This window comes from Paecilomyces variotii, assembly GCF_004022145.1.
Source record: "Paecilomyces variotii strain CBS 101075 chromosome Unknown C8Q69scaffold_2, whole genome shotgun sequence".
Classification (NCBI taxonomy): Eukaryota; Fungi; Ascomycota; class Eurotiomycetes; order Eurotiales; family Thermoascaceae; genus Paecilomyces; species Paecilomyces variotii.
Genome location: NW_021167141.1, coordinates 2867120 through 2889115, shown reverse-complemented (window position 1 = coordinate 2889115; position 21996 = coordinate 2867120). Strand labels below are relative to the sequence as shown.

The window sequence follows — 21996 nt, the reverse complement described above, 5'->3', positions numbered from 1 at the left end:
CAAGATTTCCACCCCAAAGTTTCTTTGCATGTCGTATCTCAGATTCCATAGACAGGCGGCGAAAGTTATGAGACGGTGTATTAGGGGAGCTATATTAAGACTAATGCCAATAAGGAGGCTGACAAGTCTTAAGGTTGCTTTGCCTTTTGAGAATACATATGCACTATACTAATTGCGGGTATGCATTGAATTATTGTATTTTTACGCATTACTCTTGAGCACAAGTTGACGATTACCTTTTCATAGATACCAGATTTCTCCAGTAGGAGTGATAGTCACCGATCTGCTGATTTAATTTTTTTGGGTCTTGATTTGATAGTCCATTAATACACATTATAAGAAAAAAAGATTTGTTGTTTGGTGTTGTTGTTACAAGATGCCTCGTCACGCGCGTGGTCAGCGCTTCTTTTCTCCTTTGAAGCAAGAGCGCAGAGCCATTTGCCCATGCTTGGATACATGCGATAGTGCCTGATGAGGCCATCGCCTGGCTTCCGTTGGTACAGATGCCCAGTCCTTGCTTGGTTGCGGTGAGATCGGAAAGACTTTTGTTAGGTGTTTTTTCTAATTTCGTGTAGTATGGACGGAGCCATTTGGCCCTTTTCTTTCGTGCAAAAGTCATAAGGTCGTAAATCCCAGGCTCCTAAGGCCTGACAATGCGTGATATCGGGTGTAATCAGAATTCGTGATCGAATGCAGTTCACTCCTCGATTTCGTATTCCTCCATCTCGTTCTTGAAATATTCAGAAACAATGGCCTTTTCATCTTGCGCACGTTCAGGGTCGAGCATGAAGCGCACAGTTCCGTCGCGACCACCTGGCTTGGGCCTCTCTCCGGTTGCGGATATGGGGGTGAGAGGGTTCTGAGTAGGTACGTTTTTCGCGGCAGGGTCCTTTCCATCTCTTGAGCCGTTGGTTTCCCCATTCCTCCAGTTGGTGTAGCGAGGAAGCTTCTTGGCATCCACTTCCTGATTGAGGGGGATACGGATAGTTAGAAACTTGTCGACAGGGAAGCTAGGTCCCACAGAGGTAGAGCCACGGTGGTGAGTGTAGAGCTCAAGTAGGTCGAGAAGAGTTTCTGGTAGCTTTGTTAGTGACCTATAGATGTGATATGGGAGGGAGTAGAAATCAGATACTTACCCATGACTTCTTCACGGCTGGTCTTCCACTTTTCATAATCCCTTCCAGACTCAACATCCTCAAGACGGTCGTCGAGAAGGCGGCCTGCCAGTTCAAGAGAGGCAAAGGCCATGGTTGTCGTAGTCTGCTTGATTGGCGCAAAGGTCCTGTAAAGATCGATAGAGATGCGGTAAGATATGCTGGCTACCTCTGAGTCCTTCTGAACACCGTAGCTCTTGGCAAGCTTGACGAGCCTGTTCTGCGGGTGACGGCTTCTGAAGTCGAAACCATTCGCCTCAAGCATCAACCGCTCCAGCCCAATGATACCCCTGGCATGAACCTCGAAGAGCTGGTAAAATGTTAGTGGCACAAATACAGCTGCAGGTATTTGAACAAAGTCTACTGACCGGGTCATCCGGAGAAAGGTGCTCTGCCGGAGGGAGCTTGAGATTGAAGGCAGTGCATACAATCTCGCGAGACTTCTTCAGCGTGTCTTCAATCTTGCAAGCAGTAAACAATGCCGCAGCAGCAGCGTCCTAGCACCTCGTTAAACGCATTCCTTTATAGAAGAACACAGTTAAGCTTACCATGTAATTGTACTCATTGTCCGCATGGACAAGTCTGAACTTATGATAGTACACGACCGCTGTGTTGAAAGTACGAACAGGCCTTTGAAATTGTTAGTCTGAATTCAAAATGAAAAATTGAAGCTCTAGAACTGTCACAGAATGGATCCAAACATACAGATGGAGGGCTCTGCGTACACTGTCGATCCACGCGACGCCCTGGAGACGGAGGCCCTCCTCGCGCAGTGGGTCAACACCAAGAGCGGTGATGCAGTCTTGGATAGTCTGCTCGAAGACATACGGCTTGGCAACCTGGATGAATGAAGGATGCGGCATGGGAGTCTCTGGAGGTGCCGCCTCCGCGTCCGGACGCACCGAATCCTTCTTTTCGGGGGCCATCCTGTTGGTCCCCAAAGGTATCGAGTTGACGCTGCTAAAGAAGTGAGCCATGTTGGGTGAGCTTCTCGGGGTAACGTTGTTCCGATACTGTTTCAGGAAATTATGGTCCGTGCATAGAAGTAGGAGGTAGAAAGCGTCAACTACAAAGTGAATGCAACCGCGGGCACATTCACAAACACAGTACAAACGGCATGTACCGTCTTGTCCCTTTTTGATGGAGTGAATTATAACCTGGATCTTTACCCAAGGACATAAATAGCTTGGGTTTGCTGAAGAACCTAAGCACCAGGCTGCTTCAACCAGCCCAAGATACCTAATATATCGTGAAATATAACTGAAGATCTCAGCTACTAGTATCTTGACCTATCTTCCTATATTGACTGATGCTATGCTATACCTGGGAAATATTTATTATTCCGAGCTTCCTCTCAAGATAGGGTCCAATTAGTTACAGCAAGAAAAAGATCCACAATTGTGAACACCATGAAGCTATCGAGACTGGTCCAAAGTGTAACTAACATACATAATCTCATGAATGGGATTCAAATCGACGAAGTATTGACCCAATACTCAAGCACCTAGAAGCTCTCATAAAGAATGACTGCTGACCTATTTCACCTGTGGAAAGAAAGATCATGCATTAGGGCCCCCTGAACGGTAGTGAAAGCCCTTTTGCAAGCCCTACAATAGGCATGTTTTTCTTTCTCTTGGTGGGCCAGACACGAGTGATCATCAGAAAAACCAAGCAGACATAACGGACACTCGATCTTTGGGACATTGGTACGGGATGTACAAGTATTCACATTGACGACACGGGGCGTCGAAGGACGAAAATGTCCACGTGTGAACTTGTGGTTCTTGAGAGCTCTTGTTGTAGAGAAGGATTTGTTGCAAGAGGGACAAGTATGAGTGTGTCTCTGTCTGCTTGGAACGTTGACGACAATATCCGCATTAAGAGCTTGAGAGGCTTTCTTGGTACTGTCTAGATCGGAAACACGGGTCGGTCCAGGCCACGGGGGGTGCCAAGCTCAAAAGGAACGAATTCAGGTCAGTTCTCATTCTCTTCATGTAGTCTATCTCCTTTTCAAGCTTCAAGTTTGGTTTCGTTCCCATGCTGGTTTTCTCAAGCGACGGCCAGGTTGGCTCCTCGGTAATGGGAGTAGGGATCGTGATCGGCTGAGACTTTGCTAGGTCGTATTGGTTTATACTGCTCTACAGTTGCTTCTCAATGCTCTCAGCCCCGTCATGCGCATCCACGACGCGAAGAGGGTTTGTCTCGGCATCACTGTGAGGTGATAAACCTGAAAACTTGATTCTATTTCACAATATGCTTCAGACAAGCGCCGCTGGAAGGGGTTCGACCTTGTCATTAGGTCCCTCGCCTGAAACCATCGTTCAGGCATATTCTATACCAGCTACCTATCGATACAGATACAATGGCTTTGAATCTCTGAGGGATATCTTCGCCCGCATATGGGCTGATCTTCCTAATAATCGACTGCGCTACATTGCGATCATAGGATTCAACTCCGAAAACTTGCTGGAGCTGGAAAGAAGAGGCCTCAGGGATAGCTTGCCGAAGTTCACGGCCCTTGTGGATGACAACAGTGAGACAATGATTGTAAAGTTCATGCCAGGAGTGCTTCACGACAGAATATCCCGGACTCTTTTTTACAACATCCTTTCCCGTATTGAGAGACTTGGCATGAGGCGCCAGATAGTGATGTCTGGAAGTGGCAGAATGAGCTTTCCGAACGGTCTACACAAGGAGCCCGATGAGCAAATAAAACCGGCCTCCAGAAACAATCTGCATGACTATCCAACTTTTGTCATTGAAGTTGGGGTATCGGAAACCATTCGCCAACTTCGTCAAGACGCTCGTTTGTGGCTTGTCAATACAAACGGTCGTACCAAGATTGTTCTTCTAATCTCAGTCGATGTCCATCGAAAAATTCTCCGATTCGAAAGATGGCAAGATTCACCAGCCAATGTCCAACAGCTGGAGTACCATCATAACGGGACCCACTTGACTGGTGCACCTCTCGTTAACCCTGCCGATTTACTCTTTGATTCGGTACCTCCTAATCTGCCCGCTGGAGAGATCTCTATCGACCACCAGAGTTTGTTGGAGTTTGGTGCTGCTGTGTTTTTTGACAGCTGAGGAGTGCTGCTACGTTTTATCGGCTTTCTGCCACTCGACCAAAAAGGAGAACTCCTAGTTGGCGAGACTCTACCTGGACCTCTAACATGGTTTTTGATGACCGAGGATGGCCTCTTGCACCAACGCTGTACCGTTGGCCAGTTACTAGATAGCTAGTATTAAACGAAATGTAAACAGATTAACTTGCTGTTCCATAATAGGAATACTGCCAAATACAGAAGTCAAGATGCAGAAAACTATCGCTAATTGGCATATCGCTAAGGAAAATACGATAAAAGGTAGTATACAAATAGGTATCTATCAATGGGACAAAATCACACCTTGCTACTTCCGTACTTTCTGATCAACTTCGACATTATAGACACTGCGCCTGAGCGATATCCGCCCCCAAAGATAGCGTGGTGGTTAAGATGATGGTACCTGGAGACGTGGTCTTGTCAGCAGACAAAGAAATGAACGAAAGTTCAAACCAGCAGAGAGGACGGTCCCAGGAAGCGAAAGAGAGAGAAAAAGAAAAATTCACAAGAGAGGATGGTAGACACTTACAATTCGTACAGCCTCACCCGGTCCTCATACTCCTCGACCGGCTCCGTCTTGGGGACAATGCGATGATACTCATTAAAGAAGGCAGATCCGAAGCCACCAAACATCTTCATAATTCCCAGTTCGTATTCATTATGAGCATAGCAAGCGGATGGGTCATAGAGCACATCACCCGTCTCCTCATCTTCCTTTCGTCCACTTCCAACAATTCGCCCACGGCCTGCATTGCCACTCCACAGGTCTCCGTGGATAACGACAGGAACGATACCCTTGCCTTGACCATTCTTGTCGTATCCCAAATGACCATCTGCAAGTAGTGCGGGAACGACTTTTGTGGCTGTCTTCTCTACCAATTCCCGGAGCTCTGAGTCCTTCCCGTTTCGCTTCTCTGATTCATCCAGGATAGTCATGAGCCTCTCATTGGCATAGAAGTCCGCCCACGACTCGCGGAACCGGTTCGGTTGCCTTGTATCACCGCAGAACGTCGGGACCGGGAACCCAAACATGCGCTTGCCAGTCTCTGGATCTGGAGGAGCTGGTGTACTATGTAGCTTTCCCAATCTCTTCGCCAGTGAAGAGCCTGAGCGCCCACCACCAAGTTCTAGGAACTCCGTCGCCAGGAAATAGCTCTTCCCTCCGCCTTCCTGAACCGGGCCCCATGCGAGAGCTCGAGGGCATAAGCCCGGAACGGCAGAAGCGATTGCATTGAGTGACTCGTATTCTCCACGGAACATCTCCTCAGCGGCTTTGCCATCGCCGGAAGTCTTTAGGAAGAATAATCGTTGCTCTTCACCGTTGCCATCAGGGGCAGGCACTGATGCGCTGATCTTGCCGGTCGTAGTGAAGCCAGAACCGAACCCAGCGGAGGAAACAGTAGCCTTATCTGGAGTAAGGGAGAGAGCACGAGCAATGGATTCCGGAAGAGGAGGCATTTTGAGGTTCGAGGAGAGAGAAAGTCAACAACATCCGAAATCCGCTTAAAGCGGTCAGCATGTAGCAGAGATCAAGCCTGATGATACAATTGGTGAATAATGTCTTAGATCTTGATAGGCCCAAGGGATTATAGCAGAAAGGAAAACAGGAGCGATAGCTGAGAATAAAAAAGGAGATTCAAAACATCCGGTCAGGTCGCGCATTTCAGATGACGTCGGTTGGTCGACCCCGCCGGCTTATCGATAAGATAAGACAAAGAATATCCATTTCCACACTTCGAGGGGGCATTATTATTAGTTCGAAGCATAGACACATTATGGGAATCCCAAACTCATACAGTGAATATAGCATGTAAATGCATATATCTGTTTAACTCTATAAGATATATGACCGGCGAAGGAGCGATGCGGGGAGTGACTGGAAGTCTAAAGAAAGGTAAATGATCATTGAATAGCATTGACCGATCGAAGTACAAGTAGAGGGCGGAGACGATGTGCAAATTTCGTGTATAACTCAGACGTAACAAGATCATTAAATGCTCGCTAAATGCAAGATCAACGCCACTATGTACCCGGAGCGCCCCATCCGAAACCGATTTTGTATCTACACATCCGGGCATGCATTGCCAATACACATTATCGACATGTCCAGAGAGAGGACTATGTCATACAGAAATGAGATCATACAGAAACGAGAGAATCCATCAGATGTAAAGCTGTCTTCGTGCGTTCTCTCACGTCCAGATCGGGATCGTCCTCCAGACTTGCTAACCGGTCCGTCACGCCGAGATACTTCAGCTTGACGGCACGCTCGCGGCAAGTCTGGCGGTCGCTCTCATTGTCGAGGTAGGTCAGGTTGATCACGATCCACACGCAGTTAACGCGGACCTTAGGGTTCGAGTGATTGAAAAATCCCATGAGGAATCGCAGTATGTCAGGATGCAAGGCGAGAAGCTGTCGATGCCGCGGAAGACCAGCAGCGAGATGGATGATCACGTACGTTACTGCGATAATGATCTCGGTTGGAACAGGCACGCTCTTGTTGGTCGTCGAGTCCCGACGGCCAGAAACTTGAACGGTGCGAGGCCGCAATTTGTCCGCAATGGCGTCGAACAAGTCATTTTGGCCGATCTCCTTGAAAAGATAATCAATCATTTCCGAAGCGCCTGATCCGCAGATGATGTTCCGCAGGAGGTCGAAAGTCTGTTCTTGAACAGCAATGTCATCCTGGCGGGCCTGCGTCCTCTGATCAAGATCACCACTCAATGCGAGCTTCCTCCGCCTCGCAGGGTCTGGTAGGAACATTTCGAGGCTCATCTTAGACGTCGGGATGCTGTCCGTCATCTTCAGGTCTTCATCCTCCTCGTTGTCGATGGGATTCAGCAGGTCCACACGCTCACCGGCAGAATTAGATGTACCCATTCCCAGAGGGGATCCATTGCCTATCTCCTCGTCGATGTTTTGCTTGTTGAGTAAATGAGTCGGGTCCTGAGAGATAATCTGTTTGATCCAACCAGGCCCCAATGACTCTATGATTTTTATCTTCAGATCGTTGGCTGAGTTATACGCCACGTGCTTGAGAGCCCACAAGGATTCCATCCGCAGCTTCACGTTGGATGAGTGCGCATGGTCGATGAGGATTGGGAGGATATCTGCAGAGATGATAGCCTGGTAAAGTCAGTGATTGTGAAGCCGAAAGGTTGTGAAAATATGGAGGACTGACCTCCTTCATTGGGCTGAAGTCAAGTGCTAGATTGCAGATGACGGACGTGGCTGCGATCTGCACGTCAATATCACGGTGCTTTATCAGCTCGAAGAGGGGGGTCGCAACACCCGCGTCAATGAGGCTAGTCCTCAACACACTGACGGATCGCGTGAGCATACGGGCAGCACCACAAGCAGCAAGCAGTGTCGGGGTCGGGTTTCCATCAGCCGCCGTGTTTCTCGCAGCGGAAGCTGTGTCGGGAGCCTCCGTAAGACGCGGCTTTAGCGAATCGATGATGTACGGCACCACACCATTGTCGCAGACAGCCTTGCGATATTCGTCTTTGGAGGGAGCAAGAGAAGCCAAGGCTTTAAGGATCCCTTCCCGATAGCGCATGATATGACAAACCATCGGAGAGTAACCAGGAGGCCCCAGCTGAAGTTCCGGACTGACATCATGACGAGGCTCCGGAGATCCATTTTCAGCACTCCACATAGCCTTCGTATTATCCTGGACTGGATTGTACGTTTCCTTCAGCATCTGGGAGAGTCTTTTTATTGCACCACCTTCCACAGCCGCCCTTTGCAGTTCATCTTCATCCATCACGAGCATGGCTAGAATGGACGGAGCCTCTTCCTTCAATCGTAGCGTGGTAGGGATGAGACCATCCTGCTCAGAATCATATCCGTGCGGCAGCTCGTAATCCTTGTCTAGCATGCGAATGAGGATGGGAATCAAGAGGTAGCCGAACATGGAGATGCGATGTCTCTTGGCGAGTCCCAGTCGGAACAGAACGGTCACCAGACGTGCTGCCATCAGCCGTACAATACCGCTCTCCTGGCGGACTAGATATAACAGCCAGGGCACGATTGCATTCTCATCATCATCAGACGTGGCTGACTCCAAGAATGAGAATGTGGAGTTGTAGAAGTGGCTGTGTTTGCCATAAGAGCCCTGGGGGCCCAGGGGCGGAAAGTTGCTCGAACTCTTTGCATGACCAACCGGTACAGATGGAAGGATGCTATCGATTGGATGTAGCGAGATATGACGCGGCACAGCAAATCCGGACAGGTACGTAGAGCCCCACGGAGCTTTCTTGATGTCGTTCGGGGCGAACTCAGGCAATTGCTTGGGGAACACGGTCACAATACCTGGCGAGGATAGGAAATGCTCCGCTCGCCACTTAGAGTGCTCTATGATGGCGGACACTGCTCGCAGGATCGAGCCAAGTTTGGCGCCGGGCGGCGCAGGAGCTGGCAGCGCCCCCAGGGCTCCTGGGTCGCGGACATGCTCTTCAGCACCTGGAAGTACGAAGCCCTGAGCCACCACAACGGATGCCACCCTGACTGCTAGGGCATCTAGCACCCCAGCATCAGCCAGTGCCGTCTTATGGCGCTCTTCCGTACAGAGTTTCGCGATCAAACTGGCAGCCAACGCAATGCACGACTGCGTGGTCGAGGAGCTAGAGTTCTGTCCTATGATCCGAGGAAGACAGCCAATATATTCCTTCGAAAATGCCAGGTCCGCCAACCGCGTGTCCTTGGGCCATTGCTGCTGGCTCTGCAACGGCAGTCTATCGGCTATCGCATTCAGGGTCTTGAGAATGGCGAGGGCTAATGACTGCGGACAGTCAGGTGCTGCGATGATGGCCAGCAGGTGTGAGGGAACCTCGCTGGAGAGGATTGGAGAGATGAAAGCAGGTCCACCTAGCGTTTGTCAGCCTCTCTGTCTTCGATACTGTGTTTCTTATCCTTCCTTTTTTTTCTTTTCTTTTCTTTTTACTCACCTTGTGCCAAACTTCCGAGGATAATGACCGCCTGTATACATGCCTCTTCTTCCTCGGTTCTGCCAGCCTTATCGCTGTGCTCGCCTGCTCCGTTGAGCTCCCCAGCCGTGGCACGCTTCCCGCTTCCTCTCTTTATCGACAGAACCCTCGACAGGACGGGAATGATACCCCAGCCGATCCAAGCTTCCTTCCGCTGGTCATGGCCGATCAGCTCGTTCTTCAGCCGTCGCAATGCGGCCGTCTGCGCACCCAGGGACTCGGGATTCTGAAGCTCGACCAGCGTCGGGGGTGCCGCCGCTCGCGTCATCGTGAGAAGAGGAGGTTGCGCCTCTCAACGCGCTGTCTGGCAGCAACCCCTATCCGTCAGTCCAGGAATGCAGGATGTTCTGCAGTACAGTTGCGCGTCGTCACCAAGCCGTGCTCCTCTCCAGGGATAGATATGGAATGGAATTGCGGAGAGGTTGGACGCTCCCGTCGGAGGCGACGAGGGACAGCTGCTGCTGCTGTACAGAGGAAGGGACAATGTAGACAAACGCTCCTCTAATAGGATGCAGAGGAGACCAGACTGGCAACGGGTGCTATGCTATCCTCAGCGTTGGTAGCAGATGCTGTCAGTCAGTCAGTCAGTCAGTCAGTCAGTCTGGGGTCACTGACGCTCTCGGCCCTCGAGCTTGTCTCCATTGCGAATCCCAGTCGGGCCTTAGCGCCATCTGCTGTCATGGTCACGGGGATGCACGTGACCGCACGAACAGCGTTGAAGCTGGTTAGTATACAATATCGGATAATAATTATTCGTTGGAGTTATGTAGATAGTTGAAGTTACATAACCAGCTACATTATTCCAAGTAGTCCAGCCTTGTCAATAATAATAATAATTACAATTACAATCATAGTTAATGCAGCCAGGCTGAGGCCGGAATGTTGTGCCGACAGAAACTGGCAAAGCTAATGGAGGAAGAATAAGACTCAGTGACGCTGCCCGGTTTGGTGCCCAGTTAACGTTAACTAGTTTTGCGCTCTATTTGGCGTGGTGCAGGCTCTTTGCCGTCCCTTGCCTCCTGACTGTTTTTTGTTTCTTCTCTTCTCTTGCATATCTGACATTCCTGTCTCTGGTGGGAAGAACCTGGGACTTTTGAGATCCCAAGATGCGTCTGTGCACGCAGTCGTCCTCCTTGGAGAGTTTTGCCCAGTCTCGCATCTTTCGTCGACGTTCACTCGTCCACCCACGTGGTTTGTCTAGGGCGGGTCGATCCAGCGCCCTCTTCACTTTGCGGCCATGATAGTCTCCTCGCCCACCTCCGCAGCTCTCCAGTCGGGAACCCATTGCTCTCCTTCACCACGCCCTTCATGTCCTGTCCGCCCTCATCATGAGACCTCCTTTTCTCAGGTCTCTCACGGTATCAGTCGTCTCTCGTCCAGTGCTCCTGCAGTTCCGCCCCGCGCTGCTGCTTCTGCAGCAGGCCATCGTGTGTCCGCTCGCTTGCGACTGTCGCAGGGCATAGAGGAGATCCGATCGGCTCTCAAGCGCCATACAGTTGACGCTCCCTCGCACAATTCCCCGCCAGGGCCCTCAGGGGATCGACCTCGCGGTCCGATGTCCGCTGGGGTGAACACCCTTGGGGGCGGAACTCATCCTCCGGACGCATCGCATCCCCGAGAAATTCTCACCGCCGACGTTCCCTCATCTGCCCCAGGCTCATCACAGATGCCATCCGCCAGTGCAGGCGCCAAACGCAGTACCCCGGACGATGCCACTGTCGCCTCCAGCGCGTCTCGGGCTCAGCAGCCGGCTGCTGAGCTCGAAGGATCTAATCCCAAACGGCCGCGGCCAGACAAACCCGCTGTGAAACGCTTGCCACGGCGCTACGAGCTGGCCGATCCTCGTGATATTGTCGTGCTGATCTCGAGCATGCTGATGGAGCTCATCCGTTTCAACGACAAGATTCCACTGAACGAGGGTCGACTGACCCGATTCCATTCCCGGTCTCCTCCCCGCATCTCTGTCCATGACTACCTGCAGCGACTGACGACTCATGCCACTCTCTCTCCCCCTATCCTGTTGAGTATGGTCTACTATATCGATAGACTCTGCGCGCTCTATCCCGCGTTTACCGTCTCTAGCCTGACCATCCATCGGTTTTTGATTGCTAGCGCGACTGTCGCCAGCAAGGGCTTGAGCGATAGTTTCTGGACGAACAAGACGTATGCACGTGTGGGTGGTATCAGTATTGCGGAACTGGCGCTCTTAGAGTTGGAGTTCCTATGGCGCGTGGAATGGAGGATCGTCCCACAACCGGAGGTGCTGGTCGATTATTACCGAAGTCTTGTTGAGAGATGCGATGGGTATGAAATCGAATCGGAAGAAGAAGATGAACTACGGGACGTATAACGACCAGAAACCCCTGGCCCGCGGGTAGCTCTGGTTTCTTGGTTCTCTGAATCGTCGTGGGTCTTTTAACTGCCCAAACAGTGTGGGTTTCTGTACCTTCGGGGCGAGCGTCATGGGATACGCCAACTATATGTCTTTTCCTATTCTCATTTCTTCGCTATATTATCTGGTGGCTAGTCAGCCATCTATGCAGGGATCATGAGCTTTCGTCCGCGTCCTCCCATTTTCATCTTCTTGTTCTGCAATATTTCTTTGGTCTCTATCTAACATACGAAGCATTCAGAGGACCTGGGGACGGAGACGGTGTTTGGATTTCCCTTCGTGGCTCTGCGAGGGTCATGTGGGTTTCTGTTTATGTGTACATACGAGGCGTTTTCTGGTCAATCTTCCATGGAGTATTTATACGTTTTCGATTTACAATTCTGCACTCTTATGCATAATTTCTGATCAATAAAGTTGTTTCTGTAACTATATCCAGAGCAGCAGTACTGTCGGAAACAATCGACCCCATAAGCCGCGCATTACATCATTTCAAAGAGTCGAAAAGCCACACCGCATACAAAGTGTAAGAATCTGTGGGGGTTTCATGCTGGAAAATATCTGCTATTGAGACTATTTTACGCCCTATCATCGCCACCAGTCAACCCTAGTCCAAGCCTGTGCGCCCAATCGTACCAACTGTAGTGCGTAAAATGCCACAACAAACCAACAACTATGAATTATTGCTTTTCTAAGATATCTTTTGTTTCCAATTCCCTGATGAACTAAGATTGTACTAGCCCTTAGACTTGTTGTCTATTATGTTCGAGAATCTTTGAAGCTATCGTGCTTTGTTGTACACTTGGCTGAAGCATGATAATGTAGGCGATTCAGTTTTACTTTGACTCAGTCTTAATCGTCTGTTTTGACCGATTTAGCATAAATAGAAGAAATAGGTGGATCGTATAGTTAACTGTAGCTCAATTAACTATTTAAATTGTATAAAGCGGTCACAATCAGATTGTCGAGTACTAATACTACCCAGCACTCACCCTTGAACTATAGGCATTACTGTCGCAGTGATTCTGTTAAAGCTCAACTCAATCGGTGCTCGAATGGCATTGGCTCACTTTTCCTCAAGGTTAGCCGAAATAGGAAAGTTAGGGTCTACGTCTTAGGGCTAGCAGCAAAATCGGAGGGACGTCACCGTTCAGAAAGTTATACTCCGACCACTTGACCATGCTATCTGCCGTTTGGAGACGCTAAGCTTTTTATTTTCTTTTGTTGTGACATTGGGATCCATTATTTTGAGGAAAGAATCGAAACCATGTCTTGACGTTGCGTGTACCCGTGTCGGACTTGTCTTCTTCCTCTCCTTCCCCCGCCAAGTTAGTTATCTGTACCCCTCTCGATATCGATGGCCAGCGCAATGGATACGGACGTCTTGAAAGTGCTGGAGGGTATCCAACCTCTGAAGGGCCAGGTGGTACATATCAAGACTGTTCAGGAAACACGGCCCAACGAGGAATATGGTAAGTGTTCGTTCTCACGTTTTCAGTCTACCAAACAGAGCGCAATGTACATTCGGGAAACATTAGATCGCTGATTCGATCTCGTGTCATTTTAGGAGACGCGTATGTCGCAGAAGTCAACGTGAAGAGTGCTTCTGCTGTTACCAAGTTCGTGTTGATCCTGATCATCTTTCCTTTTCTGGGAGCTTCCGCAATCCATCAGGCTGACTTGATAAATCCGCGCACATCTACAGAGTCCTTGACGCTGCTTTCCCTAAAGATCCTTCGCTGCCACTGCAACATCTGCGTCGATTCGTAAAGCGGGCTAATCTGCCTGAGCATCTCAAAGCGTCTGTTATTGCCAGCGAAGGGGATGCTGTGCAGCAAACTCCGCCGCAGACGATCTATGTGATCATCCCAGGCCCATTGCCTGAGATTGAAACCGTCCAAGCTTTACTAGCGCCTTATGCACCTTTGTCTCTTTCGTCTGATGTTAAATCTACTCCTCCTACAGTTCCGATCAGATCAACATGCATCCCACTTCAGCCGCCTCTCAATCAGCGCCAGGCAGAACAATGGTCGCGAACCCTTTGGCCAGTGACATTCAACCCTGCGGCACAAAGAGCGTTGGTCGCGCCGCCACCACCGATACTTAACAAGACGCGTGCATCTATACAATCTAAAACAGGCCACTACCTTGCGCTGGCGAGAATGGTAGCTGCTGAGGCAGAAAAGTCTGGACGAGGTCGTGGAGTGGGAGCTGTCGTGGTCGACCCGGAGATTGAAATTGATGAGAATGATGAACTTGGGTGGACAAAGGCCATTGTTGCCGTCGCTGGAGATGCACGATATTCAAGGCCAGAAGGAGGACAACCATCTCTCCAGGAGTCCCAATGCAGTCAAGGTGGGCCGAATCCAGCCAGCAAGACTTACAATCCTGATCTTGAGGGCGGACCTGAACTTCACGCTCTGATGCGTGTCGCAGAGATGATTGCGAAGAGACGACGCGAGGAACAAGAGTCTCCTAGGGACTCATCAGCTATTCCGGCGTCAGGGAAGGCCGGGAAGAGACCACGCGAGGAGGACGAGCCTCCATCTAAAAACGCAGCAGCTACACCAGCGTCGGACAAAGTCGCGTTGACGCCGCTCGAGAAAGCTATCCTGTACTCTCCGTCGCCATTCTCAGCAGACCCCACCACGGGCGAACCAGCCAAATCCCGCATTCGCCCTCGTTCTCTTGGAGGCTACCTTTGCACGGGACTTGATCTCTACATTACACATGAACCATGTCTTTCTTGCTGCATGGGAATGCTCCTTTCACGATTCAGACTTACTGTCTTTCCCCGGAGTGGAAGAATGGCAGTCGGCGGTTTAGCATCCGAACCTGTTGTCAGTCCAGTCTTGGACAGCCCTGGCGCCGAGCAATCACCAGGTCACGGAGAAAATAAGAATAAAGAAGCCAAACAAGAGAGGAATTACTATGGGCTTCACTGGCGCAAAGAACTAAACTGGCGCGCGTTGGGCTTTGAGTTCATAGAAAATGATACCCACGAGGACTCCGAAGAAACTGTTAGCCCGGAGAAGCAGGTTGACTTTCATGCTTGATTAGATACCACTGGCATAAATCGGCGTTGGTGAAAGTGATTGTTCGATATGGGAAAAAGTATTGATGTACTGTACATTAATCATTCATCTGTTAGAGTGTTTGGCCGCCAGATAGCGGCGCATAAGGAATCTACATCGAGAAAGTTCTTCCATACACCTGTAGCTCGAAAACTGTATCAACCATGCGTCCGTCTACTGCCAATGAAGTCGATTGTGGATTCAAGTACGTGTAAAAATAAAAGGTAATTGGAATTGGAACTGGATGGCAAGATCCAATTGTTCTCGAAATGCGGAGTTTTGCGTTGCCATATTTACTGGCTCAGGGTAGTTAGACGTAGCCTGGATATAATAGTAGCGGAGAAGCTCATCTTGCTATCTGACACTTACAACCACCTGAACAGGAAAGTGGATCTCAACTACTTAATACTATCTACTCACAACAACACGAGAAGAAGAAGAAGCACTCAAACCACAACAACAATCTCATCTATTTCATTTATTCTCCTTCTCCACAGCATCCGCCATATCCCCCAACGTATCAAACTTCCAATCATAAATCTCCTCCCCTACATTCCCCATAATCGCCCCCGGCCGCACGATCCACACCGACTTCACCCCCACCTTCTTCGCAGGCTGATGATCATGAAACTGGCTCTGCGCCGTCTGAAGTACTTGCTCTCTCTCAACCCCAAACTCCCTCTTGACAGCATCAAGCATGTATTCGAAATTGCGCAAATCAGGCTTATAACCCCCCACATCCTGCGCGGTGATGACCATATCGAACGGGAAATTCTGTAAACTCCCCGCATTGGTCCTGGCGAATGAATCGCGGTCGACGTTGGAAAGGACGACGAGTTTATATTGTTTCGAGAGTCGTTTCAGGGCGTCTACGGTATCTGGGAAGACGGGCCAGTGGGCTATTGAATTGCTGAATTGGCGACAGTCGGCTTCGGTTGCGGGGGGTAGGTTGAGGTTCTGCGCAAGGAGGGGATAGATCGTAGCTAGGAGTTGGGAGTATGGCATTTCGGGCGTGATTGTTTGCTGTTCGCTTTCTAGGGCTTGGTACATGGTGAGGATTTGTTCGGGGGTGTAGTTCGCGTTGGCTTGCGAGAGGGCTGGTTGGAGCGCGGATAGGATTCCGGCTTCCCAGTCGACGAGGGTGCCGTAGACGTCGAAGGAGAGGAGACGGTAGTCGGAGAGGCGTGGCATTTTTGGTTTTGTGTAGAATGTATTGAGAAATAGGAAGCAGATGGGAAAAGTCCTAGATTGGGAGGAGGATTTAATTTTGATAATAACTGGAAGAAGCGATGGAAGTATGGTAGAGATATAACTAGTTACCTAGGTAGGTTACAATTGTTTGCCGCATCGGGGTCCCTGATAGGTATGGCTCGCCCAGGTAAGCTTACGCATGACAGGATACCATATCCAGTCATCCCTACAGTAGTGTGTCATAGAAGAATGTACTGTTTATAAAGCCTATTAAATGCTGACAGATAGAGGCTGTGCCATGCGCTCAGACATTGCTTCCAACCCATACCATCAATCATGTGCTTTACGCTTCCAAAGGGAAATCGCCACAGCATACGCAAACTGACGTGGGATAGCGCTTCAAATATACCTGGATCTCGATGATTACTACTGCGCATTGAAGGCAGAACTGTTAACGTACATCAAAATGAAGAAGCGAAGTGCACTCTGGGAAACGCAAAATGCTTTGAGGGAAAATCCATAGAATACACTTGGTTACATGCACGGCAGAAACATCAAATTCTACACGAACTTCTTCAAGTCAAGACCCAGTCCTAGATCAACGGTTACAGTATCGTCATTGACAGAGGACGAACATTATTATTGCTGAAACATATGTGAATTCAAGTAGTAACTAATAAAAAGGCGTCTGGATCGTGCCCGAGAAACTGAGGCGTCACACTGTGTCGCAAGCAGTTCAGGACTAAACGGTGTCTTGCTGATACCCTTTTCATCCAACTCTCCTGTTTCAAGGCAAGTTGGAAAAGAGGCAAAAGCAGTGACCGGAACGAATCCATCGCTGACAGAAATACAGCCCGAAAGATCGTGACTGACATAGTACAAGACGTTTATCAGGACCTAGAAAGTCCCATAACTAGAAGGCACGAAAGCAAATAAGGGTACATATCATCTCCACCGAATATGACACCGGAAGATCATACCGGGTCAGTTTATCAGACGTAGCTTTCCGAATCTCGTCTTCGCATCCGTATCGTGACACATCAAATACAGGCCAAAGATGTTTTAACCAGCCCCTGAAATAGGGATCTGGAACTATTCAACCGCTTCTCAGGTCGGCCTAGGGCTTCAGTGGGCACCACGAAGCTCCCGAGCACGACGAGAGAGCGGTGGAATCTTGCGTAGAATAGGATTGTGCGGGTCGTTCTCCGCAATCGCCATGTACAAGCTCTCAAGACGTTGGATAAGGATATCCATGATCTTCGGAGCGACTTCACGAATATCCGGGTCCTACAGAAGAATCAGTAACCGAATAATGAGATGAAATAAAGATGATAAGCCATACATGAAGATTGACAGTCTGCAAGACAACTTCGAGCCAAGAGAGGCGTTCCGGCAGATTCGTCTCCAGCGAAGATGTAACCGCGACGCCAACCGACAATGATACGATCGGAGAAAGTCCCGTCAGGTAAGCAGGGTTCAAGCGAACGAAGAGGTTATCGAACAGGTCCGCTTGCTGCGAAGATTGCAGCCACTGCATCAAACACACTCTGTCAGCAACTGACCCAAAATCCATTATTAAAGCCACAAAAATACTGGGAACTCACCTTCACTGATCCCTCTTCGTATCTTCCCTCGTTCATGAGCTGCGCAATTTCAGCCAGCTCGATCTCCTCCGGAGTCCTGGCGGAGGGAATGTCGTTTGAAGCAGCGGAGTAGGCAGACGAGACATGGCGGGAGCGGTGCTTATTCTCCTCGGTGTCACGAGAAGCAATGTGACGATTAAGCCTGAGAATCTCGTTCTGGAAACTGTTCTGAGCGGCAGCCATCGATGCGACAGTGTCAGACAAGCCCCGGACAAGCGCGGTTAGTTGCTCAATCTTGGCAGAGTCGCTCTGACGCTGGATCTCATAATGCTTCATCTGGGCTTGCATCTGGCGTTCCATATCACTTCCCATCTTTTTGATGCTGCCCTGGACAGCTCGAGAGAACTCTCCTTCAACCTGGGAAGAGAGCTTCTTTGAAACGACGTCGGAAACGACTTTCGTGATGTCGAATTTCTGGACAGCACGGGCGACTGAGTCTGGGAGGACTTGACGGACTTCACGAGGGATGGCATGGCCAAGCGTCTCGTTAACTTGCTTGCCCAGAGTGGCAGACGTGACGTTAACGATGGCAGGGATGACCTCAGACTGAATGCTGTTCGAGATGATGCGTCCAAGATTCTTTTCGATCTTGTCAGAAAGTGTGCTCGAGACAATCTGCAACAGCTGGTCCTGCTTGGCAGTAGCAGTCGCATCCCACGCACGTTTGTCGTCATCGAAACGCTTGTAAAGATCCTCGAGTTCGTGCCTAAGGCTCTTTGAGAACTCGGTTGACACAGTCTTCTCAAGCTTCTTCATTTCCTTGTTGAGGAAATCACTAGAGATGCCGACAGTGATCGATCCGCCCGAAGTTGCAGAGTCAGCGCTTGCAGATGGAATAGTAGCCATCGTGGCCGGAGACATAACAGGTTCAGCACCGTTCAAGGGACTCTGGACAATGCCCGAGTCCTTCGTTGCTTTCTGTGGAGAAATAGCGCGGCGCTCCAGGCCAGGCTCGCTTAGGATCTGGGATGGCGCAACCTTTGTGTTGGTCTCCTTCACTTTACCAGCTGCTTCACTAGCAGCAGCCTTCTTTCTTTTCTTCTTTTCAGCCTTCTCGACACCATTTGCTGTCGTCTCAGATTCTTCAATAGACTTCTTCTTGGACGCAGCCTTAGCAGGGGACTCGTTGCGAGACGGCGCTGTAGGCTCGCCAAGGAGGCCTTCAGCCGTCTTCTTAGGGACATCCCTGGCGGAGATCTTAGGGGTGGCAGTGGCATCTCCGTTAACTGAAGGCTCATCCGCGACGTAGCTGGGGAAAGTCTGGAGGTCTGATATCTCAATGAGGCCTTCCTCCAAAGCATCCACTGGACGAACGATTTTGTTGTCATTAGTCCAGCCAAGGTCTTCCTTCTTGATATTGATGCAGGTCACACCCCGCGAATGCATCACGTACAACTCGAACAGCCCGTTATCTTCAGGGCCGCGAGGGGTTCCAGGGGTCTTGTTGATTGAGAGAAGATCTAAGCTTCTGAGCTGACCCTTAGACGCGAACGAGATCTCGCGGATGCCGCTCAAGCAAGCAGTTGATTCAGGCTTGGGCAACTGGCCGTCCTTTTCGTTGGAACGCTTCACAAACGAAGCCTGAGACATAGGCTGCAAATTGTAGCGGGGAGCCGACAAGTGAACGAAATAGATCGAATTCCTGGTTGGATGTCCAACAACAATGATGCCAGAGGGAGGGTGGTAAGCCACACTGCAAATAGCATCTGATTCGTTCTCGTGAGGGAAGTTGATCTCCTGTACAGCCTTCCCAAGGCCAATATCCCAGAGCTGCAACGTATGGTTCTGCTTCAATCCAACAAGGACGTAGCGGAGAGCAGTGGACTTGACGTAGGGACGCAGCTTATCAATAAAAAGCACAGATGTCGGCCAAGACTTCTCAGCCGGAGATCCAGTGACGAACGTGTTGAGAGGAACGCGAACTTCGGCAGGAGCAGCAGCGTGAGGTTCTCTGTCGAGCATGTCACGGATATCCCAGAATCTGAGTCTTCCGGTCTTGTCGAGAGACGCTATGACGGTATCGTCCTCGCTGAATACGAAATCCTTTCCTGCCTTACCAGTAGAGATCTTCAGAGCGCGTTCCTTGAAGAACTTTTCAGTGTCCACAACACGCTGGTTTCCTGACACTCCATATTCGGCTATCATTGCCGCCCGAGGCTTAATGACATAGATGTTTTTACCACGACCGATTCCAAAGAGCGCCGGGTGACGAGAGCTCCGTTTGGCACGCGTTTTCAGCTGGCCGCCAGAGGTATTCTCGTCAGACGCCGGATACGGCGGGAAAATAAGACTCTCACTTTCCAGAGCATCCAACTCAAAAAGGTCCTTGTCCTCTGTCGAGATTGTAGACCAATAGACAGTGCCACTCACCCCAATTGCGAGAACGGCCTGCTCCTTTGAGGGAGCCGCATTCGCCGCAGTGGTACAAAGAGCAACGTTGAAGACGCGGTCCCGGGTGGAGCGGAAAATTTGCTTGTCGCTTCCATCATCCTGACGAATTATTCTCAATCCTCCATTCTTAGCTAGCGCATAGACGATATACTCCGATGTTGCCGAAGTAAGAGAGCGGTCGAGTTGGTCGAAATCTTTCTTCAGGCGAGCAACGTCCATGATACCATCGTCACGGAGACGTGCCAGCTTCTTATCACGAGGTTTGACAGCGATAGAGATGAACGGCTTGAGAGGGAAGTTGTAGACCTCAACAACACGCTCTTCCTCCTTCTCTGGACTCTCCTCGACGCTCTCCCAGCTGTCAGCGAGCGCGCCATCAGCTACCTCATTGATCGTCTGTTGCACGGTTTCCGCAACAGGTTCCGGCAGGCTATCTTTGAGAGCATCCGTGCCAACCTCTTCCTTGACATCCTTGGCTGCATCCTGCAGTTCACTGGCAAGCGTAGAGAGAGCGGCTTTCGGTTCATCTTCGATATCCTTCTTTGCTTGAGGCTCTCCGTTGGAAGCTCTGGCAAGAGCATCCTCAACCTCCCGTTCCACCTGCTCTGCAACTTCGCCAAGTGCCTCCGAGACCGTAGGTTGGTTCTGAGCGGGAATTGTCACGTTCTCGTCAGTACCAGTAGCCGACTGGTCGGTAACATTCTCAGTAGTAGCTGGACTAGCCTTGGTACGTGAGGTATCTCTCTTGGACCTCATGGAGTCAACGGCAGGGCTTCCACTGCGAGAACGAGACTTCGGCTGTGGGGTGGTCTTCTTGGGAGAGGCAGCAGCGAGTTGGTCGAAGGGATTGACGTAGGTGAAAATAGTATCTTTGCTTGGGACAGATGGCTTTGGCACGTCAAAAGGAATATTTTCAGAGCTTTCACCTGAACCAAAGACGTGCATACGCGCGTCCTTATTATCCGGAGTTGGTTCTTCAGACGGCTTGCTGGGCTGAGCTGTCTCCTCAGCAGGAGGGGTCTCAATGCGCGGTGATCTGAGAGGGGTGGAAGCAGCCGGTGACTGCTGGGTCTCTTTCACTGACCCCCCCTCAGAACCCTGTGAAGGCTTGGGCCGGTTGAGCAATCGGAGTAATATGTCCTGCGTGGTTTCAGCGGGCGCAGCCGGAGTCTCAGGCTTCTCCTCAGTGACTGCAGGCCCAGTGAAGCTGGGACCAGCCTCTGGGGGAGGGGCAGGAGTTTCGGGAGCAGGTCCCGGCTTTGCCATGAACGACGCCACCAAGTCAGAAGCAGAGATAGCTCTCGTATGGCCTCTCTTGGGCGGCTCTGCAGGCCCAGTTTCCTGGGGCTGCTGAGGACCAGATAGAAAAGAACCCATCGCAGGAGCTTGTTGCTGCGCGCCTTGGGGAGCGTTCTGTCCGAACTTGAGCAAATTCAAAAGACTAGCTGTACGGTCTGCGTTCTGTTGCTGCTGTTGACTTCTTGGTGTAGCTGCAACAGGACTGATTATATCCGAGCCATTGTGGGGAGGAGTATGATTGCCAGGCACGGGACTGTAGAGAGGTGAAGACACCGAAGGGTGGTGATATCCATGCTGCTGAGTGCGCGGATGCGGCAAGCTCTGTCCATCGTAAGGTTGCGGACGCAAGCCCTGCGGTTGCTGGAATTGCGATGGGTGTGCACCCTGAACCGCAGGAGAAGGCGATGGACGCGGCTTGATGCTCGCAAACAGAGCTTGGAGATCACTTGGGGTGGACATTTCTGTCACTCGCCTTGTAGGGGCGCCCGTGAAATGATATCCAAGCTCAGACTCAATCTGTAGCTCTCTTTCGAGAGCAATCTCTAGAGAAAATGCGACAGTAAGGAAGCAGGACAGAGCCCAATCAGCTCATACAAAGCAAATGCAATAAGAAAAGGAAAGGAAGAAGCAGCCTACGGCTGGTCAGATGTGGCAATCAGACTGATGTTGATAGTTGGCAAAGACGAGACAGAGGAAATCTCGCGGTGGGTTGCAGTGACGGCAGAGAGAAAGTGGCTGGGCTACGGCGGGCGCTTGCGCCTGT

At 50.4% G+C, this 21996-nt stretch overlaps 8 protein-coding genes across 8 annotated transcripts; 3 read left to right on the top strand and 5 right to left on the bottom strand.

The window, feature by feature from the left end:
- Positions 1-204: 204 nt before the first annotated feature.
- Positions 205-2087, bottom strand: C8Q69DRAFT_458131 (cyclin-like protein). Its single transcript, XM_028629963.1, has 5 exons — positions 1860-2087; positions 1703-1784; positions 1523-1651; positions 1137-1464; positions 205-1074 (listed from the first exon to the last, which is right to left on the bottom strand). Exons 1-5 carry the CDS (start codon positions 2078-2080, stop codon positions 698-700), a joined length of 1137 nt encoding a protein of 378 aa, XP_028487866.1. The 5' UTR covers positions 2081-2087; the 3' UTR covers positions 205-697.
- A 1320-nt stretch (positions 2088-3407) lies between these two features.
- Positions 3408-4241, top strand: C8Q69DRAFT_504862 (hypothetical protein; the record flags this gene model as incomplete). The annotated part of the gene is made up of 1 exon (XM_028632644.1): positions 3408-4241. The coding sequence occupies one exon, from the start codon at positions 3408-3410 to the stop codon at positions 4239-4241; it is 834 nt and encodes a 277-aa protein (XP_028487865.1).
- A 314-nt stretch (positions 4242-4555) lies between these two features.
- Positions 4556-5716, bottom strand: C8Q69DRAFT_504861 (putative kinase; the record flags this gene model as incomplete). Its single annotated transcript, XM_028632643.1, has 2 exons — positions 4556-4661; positions 4788-5716. 2 exons carry the CDS (start codon positions 5714-5716, stop codon positions 4556-4558), a joined length of 1035 nt encoding a protein of 344 aa, XP_028487864.1.
- Positions 5717-6056: 340 nt separating this feature from the next.
- On the bottom strand, positions 6057-9650 carry C8Q69DRAFT_163253 (armadillo repeat protein). Its single transcript, XM_028625695.1, has 3 exons — positions 9208-9650; positions 7440-9127; positions 6057-7384 (listed from the first exon to the last, which is right to left on the bottom strand). The coding sequence occupies exons 1-3, from the start codon at positions 9512-9514 to the stop codon at positions 6398-6400; spliced, it is 2982 nt and encodes a 993-aa protein (XP_028487863.1). The 5' UTR covers positions 9515-9650; the 3' UTR covers positions 6057-6397.
- Positions 9651-10024: 374 nt separating this feature from the next.
- On the top strand, positions 10025-11786 carry C8Q69DRAFT_163243 (PHO80-like cyclin). Its single transcript, XM_028625694.1, has 2 exons — positions 10025-10189; positions 10328-11786. The coding sequence occupies exon 2, from the start codon at positions 10484-10486 to the stop codon at positions 11594-11596; it is 1113 nt and encodes a 370-aa protein (XP_028487862.1). The 5' UTR covers positions 10025-10189; positions 10328-10483; the 3' UTR covers positions 11597-11786.
- A 1020-nt stretch (positions 11787-12806) lies between these two features.
- C8Q69DRAFT_458119 (putative tRNA-specific adenosine-34 deaminase subunit Tad3) lies at positions 12807-14831 on the top strand. The gene is made up of 3 exons (XM_028629962.1): positions 12807-13107; positions 13203-13254; positions 13341-14831. Exons 1-3 carry the CDS (start codon positions 12993-12995, stop codon positions 14689-14691), a joined length of 1518 nt encoding a protein of 505 aa, XP_028487861.1. The 5' UTR covers positions 12807-12992; the 3' UTR covers positions 14692-14831.
- Positions 14832-14904: 73 nt separating this feature from the next.
- On the bottom strand, positions 14905-16028 carry C8Q69DRAFT_458118 (HAD-like domain-containing protein). Its single transcript, XM_028629961.1, has one exon. It carries the CDS (start codon positions 15898-15900, stop codon positions 15184-15186), a length of 717 nt encoding a protein of 238 aa, XP_028487860.1. The 5' UTR covers positions 15901-16028; the 3' UTR covers positions 14905-15183.
- Positions 16029-16900: 872 nt separating this feature from the next.
- On the bottom strand, positions 16901-21918 carry C8Q69DRAFT_163207 (hypothetical protein). The gene is made up of 3 exons (XM_028625693.1): positions 17505-21918; positions 17243-17431; positions 16901-17187 (listed from the first exon to the last, which is right to left on the bottom strand). Exons 1-3 carry the CDS (start codon positions 21690-21692, stop codon positions 17026-17028), a joined length of 4539 nt encoding a protein of 1512 aa, XP_028487859.1. The 5' UTR covers positions 21693-21918; the 3' UTR covers positions 16901-17025.
- Between the last annotated feature and the right edge of the window lie 78 nt (positions 21919-21996).

What these genes read in the sequence shown, in the direction of transcription:
- C8Q69DRAFT_458131 (XM_028629963.1), bottom strand. Translation starts at nt 2,080, where the DNA reads ATGGCCCCCGAAAAGAAGGATTCGGTGCGTCCGGACGCGGAGGCGGCA. An exon ending in GTACGCAGAGCCCTCCATCT is followed by an intron (nt 1,785 to 1,859) that starts GTATGTTTGGAT and finishes ACAATTTCAAAG; the next exon opens with GCCTGTTCGTACTTTCAACA. An exon ending in ACCTTTCTCCGGATGACCCG is followed by an intron (nt 1,465 to 1,522) that starts GTCAGTAGACTT and finishes ACATTTTACCAG; the next exon opens with CTCTTCGAGGTTCATGCCAG.
- C8Q69DRAFT_163253 (XM_028625695.1), bottom strand. Translation starts at nt 9,514, where the DNA reads ATGACGCGAGCGGCGGCACCCCCGACGCTGGTCGAGCTTCAGAATCCC. An exon ending in CCTCGGAAGTTTGGCACAAG is followed by an intron (nt 9,128 to 9,207) that starts GTGAGTAAAAAG and finishes GACAAACGCTAG; the next exon opens with GTGGACCTGCTTTCATCTCT. An exon ending in ACTTCAGCCCAATGAAGGAG is followed by an intron (nt 7,385 to 7,439) that starts GTCAGTCCTCCA and finishes TGACTTTACCAG; the next exon opens with GCTATCATCTCTGCAGATAT.
- C8Q69DRAFT_163243 (XM_028625694.1), top strand. Translation starts at nt 10,484, where the DNA reads ATGATAGTCTCCTCGCCCACCTCCGCAGCTCTCCAGTCGGGAACCCAT.
- C8Q69DRAFT_458119 (XM_028629962.1), top strand. Translation starts at nt 12,993, where the DNA reads ATGGCCAGCGCAATGGATACGGACGTCTTGAAAGTGCTGGAGGGTATC. An exon ending in ACGGCCCAACGAGGAATATG is followed by an intron (nt 13,108 to 13,202) that starts GTAAGTGTTCGT and finishes GTGTCATTTTAG; the next exon opens with GAGACGCGTATGTCGCAGAA. An exon ending in AGTGCTTCTGCTGTTACCAA is followed by an intron (nt 13,255 to 13,340) that starts GTTCGTGTTGAT and finishes GCACATCTACAG; the next exon opens with AGTCCTTGACGCTGCTTTCC.
- C8Q69DRAFT_458118 (XM_028629961.1), bottom strand. Translation starts at nt 15,900, where the DNA reads ATGCCACGCCTCTCCGACTACCGTCTCCTCTCCTTCGACGTCTACGGC.
- C8Q69DRAFT_163207 (XM_028625693.1), bottom strand. Translation starts at nt 21,692, where the DNA reads ATGTCCACCCCAAGTGATCTCCAAGCTCTGTTTGCGAGCATCAAGCCG. An exon ending in ACGAAGAGGGATCAGTGAAG is followed by an intron (nt 17,432 to 17,504) that starts GTGAGTTCCCAG and finishes TGTTTGATGCAG; the next exon opens with TGGCTGCAATCTTCGCAGCA. An exon ending in TGCAGACTGTCAATCTTCAT is followed by an intron (nt 17,188 to 17,242) that starts GTATGGCTTATC and finishes ATTCTTCTGTAG; the next exon opens with GACCCGGATATTCGTGAAGT.